The sequence below is a fragment of the Grus americana genome, chromosome 3 (assembly GCF_028858705.1).
Source record: "Grus americana isolate bGruAme1 chromosome 3, bGruAme1.mat, whole genome shotgun sequence".
NCBI lineage: Eukaryota > Metazoa > Chordata > Aves > Gruiformes > Gruidae > Grus > Grus americana.
Genome location: NC_072854.1, coordinates 105,465,206 through 105,482,265, shown reverse-complemented (window position 1 = coordinate 105,482,265; position 17,060 = coordinate 105,465,206). Strand labels below are relative to the sequence as shown.

At 41.6% G+C, this 17,060-nt stretch overlaps 1 protein-coding gene across 2 annotated transcripts; it reads left to right on the top strand.

Moving 5' to 3' along the window:
- The first annotated feature begins 3,739 nt into the window (after positions 1 to 3,739).
- On the top strand, positions 3,740 to 15,647 carry TAF1A (TATA-box binding protein associated factor, RNA polymerase I subunit A). 2 transcript variants are annotated; one of them, XM_054821931.1, is made up of 10 exons: positions 3,740 to 4,351; positions 5,746 to 5,915; positions 7,161 to 7,274; positions 8,496 to 8,694; positions 9,482 to 9,612; positions 10,459 to 10,617; positions 11,736 to 11,802; positions 12,540 to 12,660; positions 13,985 to 14,145; positions 15,344 to 15,647. In XM_054821931.1, exons 1-10 carry the CDS (start codon positions 4,201 to 4,203, stop codon positions 15,484 to 15,486), a joined length of 1,416 nt encoding a protein of 471 aa, XP_054677906.1. In that variant the 5' UTR covers positions 3,740 to 4,200; the 3' UTR covers positions 15,487 to 15,647. The 2 variants fall into 2 exon arrangements, with proteins under 2 accessions (XP_054677906.1, XP_054677907.1); XM_054821932.1 differs by lacking the exon at positions 3,740 to 4,351 and adding an exon at positions 4,388 to 5,217.
- The last annotated feature ends 1,413 nt before the right edge of the window (positions 15,648 to 17,060 follow it).

Below are 17,060 nucleotides of genomic sequence, written 5' to 3'. Positions count from 1 at the left end.
GAAAAGCGTTGATAACCCAGGGAGGTATTTGTTACTGCTGAGCAGTGCTTACACAGAGCCAAGGCCTTTGCTGCTTCTCACCCCACCCCACCAGCGAGTAGCTGGAGGTGCACAAGGAGTTGGGAGGGGAGACAGCCAGGACAGCTGACCCCAACTGACCAGAGGGATATTCCATACCATATGATGTCATGCACAGCATATAAAGCTGGGGGAAGAAGAAGGAACTGGGGACGTTCAGAGCGATGGCGTTTGTCTTCCCAAGTCACTGTTACACGTGATGGAGCCCTGCTGTCCTGGGCATGGCTGAACACCTGCCTGCCCGTGGGAAGCGGGGAATGAATTCCTTGTTTTGCTTTGCTTGTGCATGCAGCTTTTGCTTTACCTGTTAAACTGTCTTTATCTCAACCCACAAGTTTTCTCACTTTCACTCTTCCAATTCTCTCCCCCATCCCACCATGAGGGCAGCGAGCAAGCAGCTGCATGGTGCTCAGCTGCTGGCTCTGGTTAAACCACAACAGCCATGTACAGGAGAAGAATGAATAAAACTTCTTTCTTTCTCTTTTCAGACCTGTGTGACTCGTTCAGCACAGCACCTGACTAGAGAAAGGGAATAAAAGATGCAGCCAAGAAGGGGTATGTAATATAATAGTCTTCTTCCTGGTTTATCAAATGGCCCAAAAAAAAAATTTCACTTTCCAAAGGGGAAATTCTGAAGCTGGTCCCAAAATGAATAGGCACTTGGCAAAACTGACGGTCAAGGTGAAGGATTCTGCTTTCTTATGCATGTCAAAGGACAACTCTGGACAGCTGAGGTTTTTTTAGAGTCCTTTTAAATAATATATTCACAAGCACTCTTAAATTTAGCTATTTGGGGTTTGTTCTGCAACTATGATAGAAGCAGTTGGTCCTACTGCTCCACTTACTGCCAGCTCCCATCATAAGAGTTAGCAATCACCACTGCTAATTGCACTAGAGGCATTGCTCCATGTTCTTATCATGCACTCATGATTGCCAATTTTTGCTCTTACATACTCTCATTTCCACAGCCCTGTCGCAGAGGGCCTGAGATCCAAGCTTAGTTACTGCTACGTAATCTCTGAAAAATATGTAAGTGGTTAATTTTCAGCCCCCACACAGAGTAGTTAGGTATTTTAATCACATTATGAAAAAAGCATCGAGGCAAAAATGGGTATCTTTCTTAGTAGTGCAATGAACAACTTTGGTACCTCTTTGCCAAACATACCTTGGGCATCCTGCTGTTTCTTATGACCCGGTCCATCCGGAGGTTAAGGAAATATCCACACGCTACAGGAATGCAATGATTCATTCACCCCATGCCCACACATACTCTCCGGACCCAGTGCAGTATCACGGCTCTAGCACGCAGCATTGTTGACAGCCCCCCTAAAATTTTGTTGACATCTTCGTATTTCACATCCTTTAAATGAGGTGATACCTATTTGCCATTTGCTGATATTGGCTGATAAAAAGCTCTAAGAGAGCCTAACTCATAAAATTTAGACGTGAATTTTATCACAATTTACAATATGGAAGTAAATATATTCAAGTCACGCTTTATGATGATTGTATGAATGAAAAACAAGTAATTTTTCCTTGATATTAACATTTCTTGTGGCTTAATTCCCAGTCTGATCTTTAGGTCCACTTGCTTGTGAAAACAGAGCTGTTTAGCAATTTTCCATCAGTATGAGGTTATCAAACTTATCTTTATTAAAAGACCAAGATAAAAGGTAACTGTGTCTGTGGTCATAAAGACAAGAGCAAGAAAGGGAGATGCGAAGAGAAACATCATCACATACTTCTTGCACAAGTCATTGCCTTTATTGTGCAATAACAAGTAGCTCAGAGTCAATACGTATACATGAGTTTACCACTACAGCTATCCAGCATTCCTTAGAATTTCAAGTATTTCATAGTAATAATGTACTCACTTATTAACATACCCAGCTTTCCCCAATGTGTGACATCAAAGAGAAATATTTCACTTAATTCAATTTAGATATTTCAGACAAAATTTCCTTCAGTCTTCAACCCCAATCTTGGAAACAGATGTATTCAACTATGAGAGTCACCCTGCTGTGCATGAGGAATCTAACATATGTACATGTCTACAGTTACAAAGCTGTTCTCCGATCTCTGCTGCACTAAAGTATCTACCAAATTAATAACTAACACGCATTAGCAAGATCAGTTGGCCAAGTTTACATAAGAATCAGCAAAGACTCTCACTCATGTATGACACAGGAAGATAATAATAATAATAAGCTAAATGTAAACATGTTTCTAAGCAAACATGCAAACTTTAAGAAATAAAGTGGGGTAAGCTGGATAGTGAAATTAGGGTACTGACCTAACAAAAAATCAGGAATGTTGTAGGAAGTGACATCACACTTGGGGAACACCAATGGTCAAGGAGTCACTCATTCAAGGTACAAATTATAAAGGACAGACAAAGACGACGACATTGTTAAAGAAGTGGTAATATATAACAGTTTATCATCAAGTTAGTCAAGTAAGTTAAATATCAGTTAATAATACAGAATACTTATGAACTGAAATGCTGGTCATATATTGGAAAAACACAGGATTTAAAAAAAAAAAAGGGAGACTTCTGCTATGTCCACATAGATTTATTAAATGTCATACTATGGTACGATACTGAGGTTTAAATGTTTACAGACAGTACAAACAACTGTTCTGCCTTGTACTATTCCCTTGACACTTGTTATTGATCACAGTTGAACCAGCATACTGAATTACAGTTTATTATTTACTCACCCTCACATGGCAGAGCTGTTCTGCAAAAAAACCCTTGTAAATTCTTACTCAGAAGACTGGACTTTACACATACCAAAACACTCCATGGCAAAGTCAGTTGCCAAAAGTGATTTAAAGAAACAAGTTCCACCACAAGTTTGTACAAACCAGATCCCGTGGTTGAGGCAGACAGACTTCCAGAATCCAGGTACTCTGTGGGTGCACAGGCAATATTATTGCCCTGCAATGCACGAGATTTTGATACGGAATCCTCTTCTTCTGTAGAACACGATGTTCTAAATTACACACTGACAGAAAAGTACTAACACAGCTAACGGGAAGAGTGACGACAGGATCTGTAACTATCACTTTTAGAGCGACCATTGCAGTAGCCACCGTTCTAGCAGCGCTCCGATCGCGCTACGCGTTGCACTAAACTCTCGGCCACGCCACCGAGCGCACCCCGGCTAGCCTCCCGCGCTGCTCCGGATGCCTCCTGCTCCGCCCCTTGCCGGCGCTCCTCCTTTCCCCGCTCTGGCTGGGAGGCGGAGGCCAGCGCACCTCCCTGCCGCAGCTGCGGTGGGGCAAGGAGCTGGCTCCCAGGCAGCGCTGTGGCAAGCGTACCTCCACAGCTCACGCAATCCTTACATCCTGCTGCCCTCAGCCCTGCTCCAGCCGATAGCTGCAGATCGATCCGCATTCTCCATTAATTTCGGATTTATTTCGGATGGAAGCGAGCCCAGCTTCGCCAGCCGCTCGGTTCATCACCTAACCAGACAGCACCCAACCGGCCAGTCGGCCTGGGCGCACGCCCGCTAGCGCCAGGGGATCCCCGAGGCCTGTACCGCTTTCTGCCCAGTCCCCGGAGCTCGCAGCCAAGGTCGAACGACACTTTTTTAAGGCCGAAGCCAAGCGCGAAGAGGCGAACCGGCCTCTCCACCCCCGGGGCCCACCACAACCACCATGCCCGCCGCTCCCGGGCTCGCCCGCTCACGTGACCGCCCCACGCAGGCGCACGGAGAAAAGTGCCTCTTCCATCATGGCGACGGCGTTGTCTGGCTTCCTCAGCGCGCGTACACAAGCGAAATTCCCGCCAACACGCCATGGCGGCAGAGTTGCGCCATATTTCTCAGGGCGCATGCGCCTCGCTAGGGCGCCGCGCCCGTGGCGCATGCGCCCCGTGAGCCTGGCCGTTTGCCGGCGCGAGGGGGGCTGTCGTTGTTAACCCGAACTCCGGCTAAGCCTGCCCGGCCGCCTCTTCCACGGGATGGCCCAATGCCCGCGTTCGGCTTGGCTGGGTTAGCTTGGAGCGGCCGGAGGTTCGTGAGGTCTCCCCGCAGCGAAGTCATTCTCTCAGGGTCAAAGATGGCCGCTGCCCGCTCTGGCTGGGCGGGAAGGCGGTGACGGCCTGCCCGCGGCGCCATGGACAGCTTCCTGGAGGAGGAGGAGGAGGAGGAGGCGGCGGCGGCGACGACGGCTGCGGCGGCGGCGAAGAGCCCTACCGCGCAGGCGGGGAGCGTCCTGCTGCCGGCCCTGCACCTGCCCTTCCTGCCGCCGCACCTTTACCAACGGGGTAAGGGCGGAGCTGCCTGGCGGCGGACGCGGCCCCGACGGCTCCCGTTCGTTCCCGCCCTCCCGCCGCGACTCCCCGTGCTCCGCTGTTCCCTTTCTCCTCCTCCGGCTCTGAGGGAGGAACACTGCCCTTTGCCCCCGCTGTGCCCGGCGCCGATGAGGCTGGCCTGCCCCCTCTCTTTCCGGCTCTTCGTCGCTCTCCCGCTGAGGAGGCGGTTGGGGTTCCTGGTGCCCTCAGTGCCGCTCCCGGATCCCGTTGGGTGCGGCGTGTGGGCGGCCTGCCTGGCAGCCTGCGGGCCCCTTGAAGGCGGTGTGTGCACTGCTCGTAAAATAAGGGCTGCTGAGGTGACCGCTAGCAAAAGCGTTGTGGATGCAAGTGACCGCAAAACCTCAGGAGGTTTTTGTTTCAAAATAGCTGAGTAGTGAAACACTTTACATCAACTTTGCCCGTATGGGATGACTTTTCAGCAACTTGCATAGTAGGCCTTACCTACAGTACGCATGATCCTTGGTGTTTTAATCTTGTGATGTTAACTGTGGGTTTTATTTTCTTAGTACTTGGAACCTGTGAGGTTACATATAGGTGTGAAGACTATACCTATAGTTAGGTTGTTTAGAGGTATGTTTTGTAACATACACTGTAATAAACCTGCTTCAAGCCATTTGAGTTACACCTTTGCCTACAGTCCAGGTATGAGGTGGTTTGGTGAGCTCTGCATGTCCTTTGCAGAAGGCTCGCTCTTATAGCTTGAGTGGTGGTGTAGGGGCACGTTAGACCGTGGCATACAGCCGTGGGCTTTAAACTGATGTGGAAAGGTTTCAGTTTCATGCTATAACAGGAGTTGAACCAATGTCCATGTAAAAAGCGTAAGTGGCCTCTTTCCAGTCTTGTACTCAAAACAGAATAATTCTTTACATTTATCTTTGGTTTTAGTGGAAATTACTTAGCCTTTGGTACTGGAACGGCCTGTTTGTATGTGTGTGTGCAAGTCTTTCGCACAGAGGGGTCACAAACTTAAGATGATGATTAGTAAGGGAAGAGAGTGGTCCCCAAAATATAGCAAAATATTCTGTGACGTTATCAAAGCACCATGGTCATTCCTGTAGGGCAGTAGTGTATAATAATTGGCTCTTCACTGTTTCAAGTGTCTGCAGCTGTGTGCTGCTTGTGGAAAATGCCATTTCATGTTATATTTCCAGTTTTTGCCATAGTCTTGCCTCCCTGCAGACTAGTAGGTGAGTTTAACTTCAAAACCACGTAGCTTAAGATCACTTCCTGTAATGTCTGAGAAAGATCACAGAAGAGAGATACTGAAATGGTAGGCACATTGTTATCTGAATAAGGGCTGTGACAGTTGTGGGTTTGGTTGATTATTTTTTTGTTTGTTTGTTTAGCATCTTCCCGTGAACACAAATTAAACTTCAAAAAGAGCAAGGAAGTGTGTTTAAATTACATTCAGGATGCCATGCTACAAAAGCAGTGGAAAAGGGCTGCAGAATTTCTGACTTTCTATATTGAGTCACTAGAGAAAGACTTTTCTACAGAATACATGGGTCCATCAGAGGTAAGCCAGTGTCCCTTACCAGGGTTCTTTTGCAGTTGAAAAAATACTTGCAAGAAGTATCTGTAATACTTCAGGACCAACATTTGCCTTAATTAACTAATCATAGGCTTGATTTTTTTTTAATTAAAAAAAACTATCAGAGATTAAGACCTGAGAAGTTAGGCAACTTTCATAAACTAAACTGGCTTCTTAAAAAAAAAAAAAAAAAGACATTGAAGATTCCAAACCAAATTAGGAACTATTCAGGTGCTGATATAGAAACTCACCAAAAGTCTGCCTCTGCACAGGCATGCCTCTGCTGTGGGTTTTAACCAGTCTTGCTGGAGTTTGAATTCTGCTGATATCTCACTTTCAGGGGTGCTGAAAATCTGCAGTGCTGATGTTTTTTCTGAGTGCTTACTGCTCCTGAAAAGTTCTCTGGGCTTGCAGGCTGTTTTTCTGGGGGATTTTTTTGTTGGTTTATTTTGGTGGTTTTTTATACCTAGGCCCTTGACACAACAGATGAAAACTTGGCTTGGTATAAGTTAATTCCATCAGGAGCATATCTATGAAAAATTGTCTTAATGTAGTCTTCTAAAATGGAAAAGCAGTAAATGTGTTTGCCACTGGCATACCACCAGTCAGAATCTGTTTGAAACTTAGTGGCTTTTTTAGGTCTTTACCAGCTCCTCCAGGACTTACAAAACTCCTAGCAAGTGTTGAGATTTAAGCAGGAAGAAAGGGATCAGAATTATTAAATAAATTGAGTACTTGAATATGGCTAGCCTGCTGGAATATTCAGTTATATTCTGTAGGCAGACATTGAAAACAAGTGCATGTAGATGGGAAGCCACATCTAATTGGAAATAATCTTTACTGCTAAATTCAAAGAATTATGTATACCTTGCATGTCAGCAGAAACATATCAAAGGGAAACATATGTTTTCAGTAACTTTGAAACATCCTGTTTTCAGTAACAGGAGGGGGAACCTTCCGACAAATACAGTTTCTGTAAGCTTTGCTGGAGTGCTGCATTCGTAATGAGCAATTGTGAAGCACCCACTGAATGATTGCAAAATACTACTAAATTAATATCTAGATGACTGTAGCAGTAGACAACACTTAGTATTAATTTTCTGTTTGCAGTTCAAATGTACATTTTATTCATATGTTGCAATAGCTACAAGTTTGATAAGACCGTATATATGGTGACTGTTCCCATTTTTTATACTAAAGTTATTTTTTAATCTTTCTCCCCATTAATAGATGATTTGGAGAATAGGAACTGAAATTCTGTGCCATCATTCCCATAGTAGCATGAAAGAGTTCAATTCTTTCATAGAACAGATGAAGACTTTAGGAGTAAAAAGGTATTTGAAGGTGAGTGCACTTAATGGTCTTGATGATTTTCCACATGCTTTACTTGAACACTTGAGTATTAGTTTCTGAATCTTTCTATCTTGGAGTCTATTATGGACAATAGTGTCAAAAAAGATAGTACATCCGAGTTACTAATTGCGTGATAATTTAAGGGTTATTCTATACCTAACCATATCTTTATTTGGTCTATATATTTTATGACAGATGTGTATTGTCAGTCCTTAGAAGTGCTTAGATCCTTTAATTAGTCTTCTAATTTGAAACAGTTAAATTCTTTTGTGCGTGTCCCAGTTTGTTTCTAGTCCTTAATTTGGCCACTGTGCTCCTGACTGAACAGTTGTACTTCACTTTTGCTGCTGTTGTCAGCTCACTTTTCAAGTAGCTCATCTATATATAAAGCAGTAGGTCCCCTGTGTCACCCAGTTGTAGGGGTTTTTTTCTGTGATGGCTCATTCAACTGTATATTGTTTTGGTTTCCTTGAGTGTTTCTCACTTGCGATGATGCTTCTATCTCATTCTGTTGTATTTGTTCAAGATCTTCAACAGAAGTTCTATGCAAGATTTTACTAGAGCTGACAAAGTTTAGACTTTTATCTAGTGCCTAATCAGCATGATAGGGTAGCAGGGTATACCTCTTTCAAGTGCTCTGCAGTTGGGTAGCCAAATGAAAAATCAGCAGATCTAACCCAAGTGGATTTCATCGGGTCATTTCTGGATGTTCTTTAATAGATACAGCTCTTGTTAATGACAAGCAGGGTTTTGAGACAACTGCTTTCTGCTGCCTTGATAAGTACCGCTGAGTGTCTACCACCTGGTGGGTGACTTTCTGCCCCACAGATTTCAAGAGCTTCAGCCCTTTCCTTTCCCAGGGATACATCTTTGTATATTGGATATGCTTTTGATTACTGATGTTTCTCCAGCATCTTCAGACAGAAAAAATTACTTAGGTTCTTGGCTTATCTCCCTGCCCCAGTGGCCCTTGTATTCTCCTATTCCTGCATTTTTCTCCAAAATTCCTTGTAACAATACTGTTTGGATAAAATAACGTGTAAAATGCTCTTCTAATTAAAATACTTTACTAATGGTGTTTGCGGTATATTATATGCACATTGGTAATGAGTCTCTTCTTTCTCTGTGCATCTGTGTAGAACTTTGCTGTGTTGCTGAGGTTCTGTCCATTTATGATGTGAAACACTGTGGTATGGACTATTTGAATTGCAGGTTTGTTTAGAGCATGCCTTTCATCTCCTTTGTAATGGACTAGTAGACGAAGCTTACCAAAACCTGTCCCTGGCAGAAAGCTGGAGGTTTGGAGAACAAACAGTCATTCAGGATAAAGAAATGAAACTGATTCAGGCTTACAGGGGGCTGTTGGACTACTATAGCTGGTCTAAGCAGAAGAACGTCCTGTTAGAGCATGGTAAGTCCTTATGTTGTTTTTGTATCGAGCTGTAAACTTCAACTTGCTCTTCCAGACACCATGGTTTGCAATGATGCCTTTTCCATGCGGGCTGCTCTTCTGCCTTTATCTGCATATGAAGGCACCAGAGGGAAACTAGACTTCAAAATACAATGTTATGGTTGGTACATAATTCCGTATCAGCAGTGATGGTGGTACCAAAATGGCATGCTGACCTGCACTTTTCTGAAGTGTCCTGAAATGCTATTCTGAAACTTTCCCCTCCATCCGAGTTGCATTTTCATATCTAGGCATCATCCCCTAAGACAATGATCAAAGGAAGGTGTTCGCATATAGCAGTGGCTTCTTTATAGATGCATAAGTGCTTGACTGCTGCTAGAATTTTGAGTGCTAGCAAAACCCCCAAAACTTGTGTTTTGAATTTCAGTTTCTTTAAAGATATCTAAATTGCTACTTGTATGTGGCATCTAATTCTGCATATACCTACTGGCTGTGTGTTATCAGTTATATCTGATCTCTACTTGTTTCTATGAAAACTAAGTATTGAATTTTGCTGGTAACATCTTGTCATGCCACATGAGTTGAAATTGGTTGATAATAAATTTGAATGAAGAACAGTGAAACTCTCTTGTTCCAATACTGAGGAAACTGAGGCCTCTTTTTCTAAAAGTTCTCTGATTGGAATCCTTGCTTAGCAAAATGTGTTCATCTCTTATGTGCACCACTTCTTCAAGACCTCTCTTGATTAGCAAAGCTAACTTTGTGGCATTGTCTCATGTTTTGGTAGGTCATGATGGATTTGAAGACTTGTCTGTTGAACAGGAAATGCACAGTTGCTTTCGGAAGGCAGCAGTGAACTTAAAGGAGATTATTAAAATACCTGGAGTCTGGGATCTCTTTGTGAAATGCTATGTGGATGTAAGGGCATGTCTTACAGATATCTTCCTGTTGTGTTTCCCTGTCTAATTTTCATTAAGATGTCTGCAGCTTTTTTTAGATGTGTGTGGGTGACAACAAATTATTTTAAAAACAACACATCTGTATGCGTATCTCACTGGCTTTGATTTAGAGCACAGTTTACTCCTGGTAGAACTGCAGAGCCTGCACAGAGTACAAAAAGGACTTTATCTGTGCATTGCCAGGGAAAAGAAATAGACAAACAGCTTGCATATTTTGTTTTCATGGTGGTAGTACAGAAATTTGAGCACAGCTACTTTGTTTAAATTCCGGAAAGCAAATTCTCTCTTCTTGGCAGGGCAATGTTTAACATTTAGTGTATCCAGAAAAAGACACCAAACACACAGTCCTTCTGTGTTTTGTTGTTGTTTTTTAAATATCTGCTTAGAATTTGTAATTAATAAAGTTAATCTTAAAATCTCTACTTTTGGTAAATGCTGATAAGCTCTGACTTCTCTAAGCACATCTTACAGAAATTTGCTTGGTGCTGACAGCTGCCAAGTTCTCTGTTTAAAGACGTGGCAAGCTGCTTCAGTGCCTCTTTCCGGTGCGCAAGTGCTGGTAATTCTTTGACAATTAAATAAGTGTTAAAGGAATCTTCTCCCGTAGTGGCTTCTATGTGTGAATTTTTGTCTATCTGCGATACGAGAGTAGCCAGTAAAATGAAAATACGCTAGTGTTAGTCTTATCTAATGTCACTCATAGATACAGAGTGCGTATTGGGTAGTACTGTGGCAGCCCAAAATTAACTGTAAGTGTATGATTGTTTATATGTGGCAAACTAATGGCAGTCTTAACTTCTCTTAGTTGTTGGAGTTCTATGGAGACCATAACGAAGCCCGCCAAGTATTAAATGAATATGCTTACAACTCAAAGTTTCCTGCTAATCCCAATGCTCATGTTTACCTCTATCAGTTCCTGAAGAGACATGGTGAATCAAAGAAATCGCTCATATCTGCCCTCAAGGTATGTATTATATAGTAGATACAGTCTGTGGTCATTCATGTTGCATGGTGCTCTGAAAATTTGGTTCAGTTGAACTATTACATTATTTACCCTATTTTTGTCTTTGTGGGAAGCAGAGGGTTAGAGGAAAGTTAGTGAGAGGGATGCTACTGGGTGGAGCAAACAAGATCCTTTCCTGTCTTTGAATTAATGTCTTTGTTTTGCATTTAACTGATACGTTGTATAACTTCAAATCAGTAAACCAGCTCAGAGAACATGTGTACATGGTTCCAGAAGTCTGTATCAGCAGTCTTGTACATAACATGCATTGATTTATGTTAGTTTGATCTTGACAATACTGAAGAAATTATTAGATGCTTCCTCTTTTGCATATTGATCCTGTCTAGCAATTAGTTTATCTGTTTTCAATGAGCTGTGCATTTAAGCTAAAATAAAAGTTAATTTCTGCTGGCTGTTGGCAGACAAGGCCTTGCTGCATTAAGCTTTTGTGTAGTTACTTTTACTTACCCTTGCTCATTGATCTTGGTAGCTTCTTGCAAACAATGTTTTGCAATGGGTTTTGCCACTTGATGGCACTAATGTGCTTTTGTTAAGGCAGATATTTTAGAACAGCTTCATAAAGTTTAGACTTTTAAACTGTGGCATATGTGTATAAAATGCCAGCTTCTCAGTGTGTTTTAGCAGTGATTTTATACACTAGTCTCTTACAAGACAGTGACAAATCAAAGAACTGGTCTGATTGGTCCACTGCACAGAGCAGTAGACAGGGGAGCTAGAACTAGCCTAGGAAGGACATAATGTTGCCTTCTAAAAAGGGGACACTGGATATGGACCTGGACTGTTCCCTGAGAATGCTGTATTTGTAACATGCAGTGTTTTTCAGCAGCCATCAAGGTATTTCATCCATTGTGTCACAGAGCAGTGTCACAGATGTGCAAAATGGACCTAGATATTAATTCTTTATATCAGGGCACTAAGATACCACATTTCTTAATTTTCCGAACTAAACCACTCAAAACTCTGAAGCCTGTGCTTCTCTTGATCAGGTTAGAAGTCTTCAAAAGTTTTCACATGAAAATAATGTATCTGGGTTTTTTGGTTTTATTTTTATTTTTCAGATCTTGCATGATATTGTTCCTTCTCATGAACTAATGATAGATTTTAATACCATGCTTCAAAAATCAAGTAAGTATTTAAATACCTTTGTTTTTTTCCTTTCTGTTAATCTGGAATAATATTCTGAAATTATTCTGTAGACTTCTATCTGCTTTTCAGAGTCATTTTGTGTAAGGGAGGAAAAAAAAACCCAAAACAACCCAAACCCCAACTTTGCAATCACAGGAACCTTTAAGTTGGATGTGTGAGCAGGTGTTTACGAACTTCTGTAAACAAATGCCTTTCTCATTTTAAAGGCTGATCAAAGCAAACTGTTGTAAGGCACAGCTAGGATCTCAAAAATAACTTTTTTTGAAGTAATACCAGGGTCTCCATTCCATTTTGGGGGTCTTGGATTTATTTATTTATTCTTCCTCTTCTGGAGGACTTGAGATGGATCTATGCTTTAGTTCATTGTATTGATCAAAGAACAAAATCTTCTTCAAGAGAGTTTTATCTTCAAGCTGGTAGAAGAGTCTTCCAAATTGGAGACTGTTTTTTCCATGCTGATCAATTGCATTCCAAGCTGTCTGTCTGTCTTGTGACCTGGTATGTTCCAGCAAGTCAGCAGATCGGTGAAATGCCCTTGAATCAAGATTGTTCTCTGTTCTTCTGCTTTTCCTCTTTGGGAGATGAAAAAAACCCACTTCAGTAACAGAGAAAGTAGCAGCATTTCCAGAGGCAGGATGGAGAACTGTATTTCACTTGTTTGCTAATGAGTTCAGCCCCATCTAAGTAATTCGTTAATCAGCCTAATCTTTTTCCAGAGAAAAGAAAAAAACGTCGACTGGGGCTAGAAGTTATTTTTGCAGCCTTGGATTATGCTGGCTGGAAGGAAAATGTAAAAGCATGGAACTGCTTGGCAAGACAGGTGAAACAAATAGTAATGTAAGTATCTCTGATACAATGTGCTAAAAATGAATGGGCCAAGTTTCCATGTTTGGGCAATTGACAAAGTGACACTCTGTGGTCTTTGTCTTCCGTACTGGTGAATGGAATTGTCATCTGGCCTTCCTCCACGGAGTTCTGTGGCAGTGCTTGGCTGCAGTGTGCTTTCATTGGGAGGAAAGAAGAAATTATTGAGGATATTTCCAAATTTCTGGTGTTATCACCTGAAAAAAGTTGTTGGGTTTTCTTTACCAGGTTATGTGTTTATGCAAAGAGTGTTATTCAGATGTTCAGGTAGCGTTTGCTGCCCATCACTTATCTCCCTCTTTTGGCAGGGAGCACAAGTTGTTCTGCTCTGTTACTGCGTGTGCATTACTTTGAGCTGGTTTGAGAATCGCTGGGCTGCAATAGGGACATGACGGGTACTGTACAGCCTGGTGTGTTGTGTGATGGTGGGAGCTGTTACGGAATGCAGCCAGCGTATTCATAAAAGCTGAGCCAACGTGCCTGGGGATGGGGCATGGCCTCTGATTTCAGAAGGAACCATCTCAGGCAATCCATGTCCAGAAGGCCTCTAATGTCTACACTTTATTTTAACCAACAATCAAGGTGGTGTGTTTTTTAAGCCCTATATATTTACAGTAAAATAATTGCATACTTAATTTGACCCATTTTGCTGTTTTATTGCCACCTCCACAGCATCTTGTCCAGAAGCTAGTGGATTAAACCTAGGAGCGTTGTTGCATAGAATTAGTAAAAATGGTATGATACTCTAACTTTGCCTGCATTTTTGTATTTGAAGACACAGCTTCTTAGTATCTTGAAATATACTGGGCATCTTGGTAGTTTTATGGGAATATCACTTCCCTGTTGTAGTTTCTATTTCTGAAATGCTGAAAGGTCTTTATTGCATAACAGTTATTGGGGTAAGTATTTGGAATAAATTAGTCTTTGAGTATGCATAGTATAACAAACATTTTCTAAAAACAAACCAACCTTTTCATGCTACCAATTTGTTGACAAACTTGAAGAAACTTTCTTGTTACTATTGACAAACTGGCACACAAGTCAAAGACTTGCTTTATTTCACACCATAATCTGTGTTACTGCCAAGTCTAAATAAGACTGCTAGAGTTCACCTCCTGCCTCACTAATGTTGCCAGGGATTTCTGTTTAGATTAGTGTTTTAGTCTGCGGTGTAATGTCAGTGTGTCTGTACTAGCAATTTGAGACTTGTAGCAAGCTGATTATAAAATTCAGTGCCTCCTAATCATCTTTTCATCCCAATGTAAGCTTTTTTGTCACTTATTTTACCTTTTTCCAGCTCTGAGAAGCACCTTGACTGGATCAAGCAAGAGTGGAACTCCAGAAAGGACTGGTGGCCAGCCTTCCATTTTAGCCGTTACTTGGCAAAACGGAATTGGCAGGAGAATGAAAGCCTTTCGTATGAAAAAGCTCTGGTGGCTGGAATCTTACTGGGAAAGGGTAAACTAAGTGTTCTTTCCTTTTCACGGCATAGAACAGAAATAATGTCTAGTTCGACCCCTAAGGAGATGGGATGCAGCTGATCTCCCTGGAGGAAATGCAGTTTCTTCCTTCTAGGAAAGATGGTTGTCTTTTGAAGTTGAACATGAGAAAAACATTTAAATGGGTTTGGTATTTGACAGTGAGGCATATTTTGCATAACCTGTCTTATCCTGGTTTAGAGTTCTGGTTTATCTCGCCTTGTTGAGCAGTCACAATACTATTTATCTTGTTTAATCTTCAAACCACAATTTCAAAAATGCACAACATGCTCCTGAGTGAATCTTGTGAGGACTACGGAGAGTTTGCTTGCTGGATACAAGTCTAGCCAGTGTCTCAGCAAATACTGGGGAGCTGCTGTTCTTTAAGGGCTGTGGGGGTGTTGTAATGCAGCAAAGAGGAAGGGTGGTGGTCTTCAGGGAAAATCATCAGCAGTTTGGTAGGAAGGTGAAGATCGTGACCTCTTTAGTAGCATTCTTTGAAATGCTGCTAAAACCAAGTGGAGTATCAGGCCAAGCAGCAGCTGCTAAATTGAGAATGAGAATACAGTGTGGAGACTGTGGCTTATACACCGGTTTGGACTTTTGGTTTATAGGCAACTTGTTTGTTGTTAGCTTTTCTATAACTTTATCTTCTGGAATTCATAAAATAATTCCTCATATTGAAAGTCTGTTTTTTTTTTTTCTTTCAGTAATATGTTATCAAATGTTTCACAGCTTTTTTTTTTCCAGATAGCTAATAAAATTGTTCCGGCTCTAATTTTCTGTAATTGTTTCTGTGCTTATTGGTGTTAATGAGTCTCTATTTTCCTTAACAATAAGTTAATGTATGAAATCAATGCTGCTTTACACTCTTGAAAATTTACTTTCTACTATATTTGACAAGTAAAAACAAAAGAGAGAAATATTTTGCAAGACACAGCATACAGTTATATACGTATAGAATGCTTTCTGGGTCAAATAAGGATATATTATTTAATGCTGCAGTTATGTCTCTACTGTGCATGTCTTGGATTATTTTATTACCTTTCATTAGTGAAAACTTCTAGGTGTTTGCATGTTATTTAAACAGTGAAAGCATTTTAGCATTTTGTATTTGCTTGTATTATGGTGTAACCTACAATGCTTTTTTTTTTTGCTTTTTTTTTCTCTCTCCTTAGACTGCAAGTACTTCAAATATATATCGCACCAAGGCTGCAAAGCTCAGGTGAAGAGGTTTCGGATACTGAAGAAATTTGTGAACAAGCACAATCCTGTATACCTGAGAATATCTAGTCTTTCAGATTCCTCTGTACAACCTTGATTAGAAGGCATCCTTAAGGTTCTTGCTGCATTTTCTCCTCTCTGTGAAACTGACTTCTGTATTGGTGCTATTCTAAAACTTCTAGGCAGACCCTGTAGACTCAGTACTAGACTTTTTTATATATTTCTGTAAAAGCACTTTGGTTTGTATTTATTTTATAATAAAATGAATATAAATCAACTGATAAGGTTGAAGAATTTCTTTTATTAGTCCCATATTTCTGTGTGGAATGCAAACAGCATTGATTTCAAATACATCTTGAGAAATATCTAATATTATGGTGTGAAATTTCTATATCAATAGGATTTTAGGGTTGATCCTCATGTTTAGATGTGGAGATGGTGATTTAAATGACTGCTGGAATGTAGTGCAAAATCCATTCAGGACTAGCAGTGGCCATAATAGGTGTAGTGTCTTAACCTAGGAACAGTTCATGATGCAGTGTGAAAATGCAGTCTCAACCTGTAAAGGCTATGTAGCATGCTGCTTATAACTGATCATTTCCTGAAATACATGGCAAATGGTGAGGCACATGTCACACTTTTTTGCACTGCGTATTGAGAAGAATTACAGGTTGTGAAGATCTCCTGCAGCTTGTTCAAATAGACAATGATATCCAAAGGCAGTTTTCCCATATGTCATACTTACGGGTTGTGTGTCCAGCTCAGGGATTGTTTTGACATCATTGGTAGGAGAGGGTGGAAGCTTGCTGTAGCTGCACGGCCACAGAGGAAAGCTGGTGTTGCAGTGCTTTGAAAGAGCAAAGGCACGGAACTACTGAAAACTTCTCTACCTGATGAGAGAGAACTTCTGGAGTCTTTTTGCAGTCTAGCCTGTGAGTTGACCTGTGCGCTGTTGGCGTGTTTGGAAAGCAAATGCTAACGTGTTGTCAACAAAATGGTTTCCAACTATTACTTCTGTTTTAATGACAGGTCTGTAGAACTCTGGATGAACTGCTTGAACCACCTCTGGGAATGAAATAAAGATGTCTTTATTAGCATAGTAGTACATGGATAAGTACAGCTGTGCTTTTAGAAGCTGAGTGTTTATCTGGGAGTTTAGGTTAATATGGGTCTTGTGACATGTGCCTAAGACTGTGTCTTAAACATTGAGTGTGCTACTTGCCATAACTGTATGTTTTATTAAAAAAAACGGCAATTATTCATCATTCCTGACCTATGCGCTGGTTTAGTTCTGACTCCCTAAGAGTGCTGCTGCCTTGTTCTGTAATAGTCTTTTTTTTTTTTTTTTTTTGATCTTCAACTGAGTGTTGACTATTTTAATTTAGATGTTGAAGTTTCAAAATGCTCTTCTGTGGTGATGTCTGTCCCACAGCCCTGGGAAGCAACCCCCCCCCCGCCTTGGTCCAAAAGGCGATCCAGAGAGTTGCTTCCAATGACTCATTTGATGGGCTTCATGCCTGGACGGTGGGGCTAAGGCTGTCCTGGGACAGCCCTAGGAGGCCACTGGACAGGGTGTCCTTTCCTTGGAGTCCTTAATTTGGCTTCCTGCCTGCTACTGTGCTCCTCTGAACTTCGAAAGATGGGCCTTTGATGGGCTGGTGACTCTCCTGT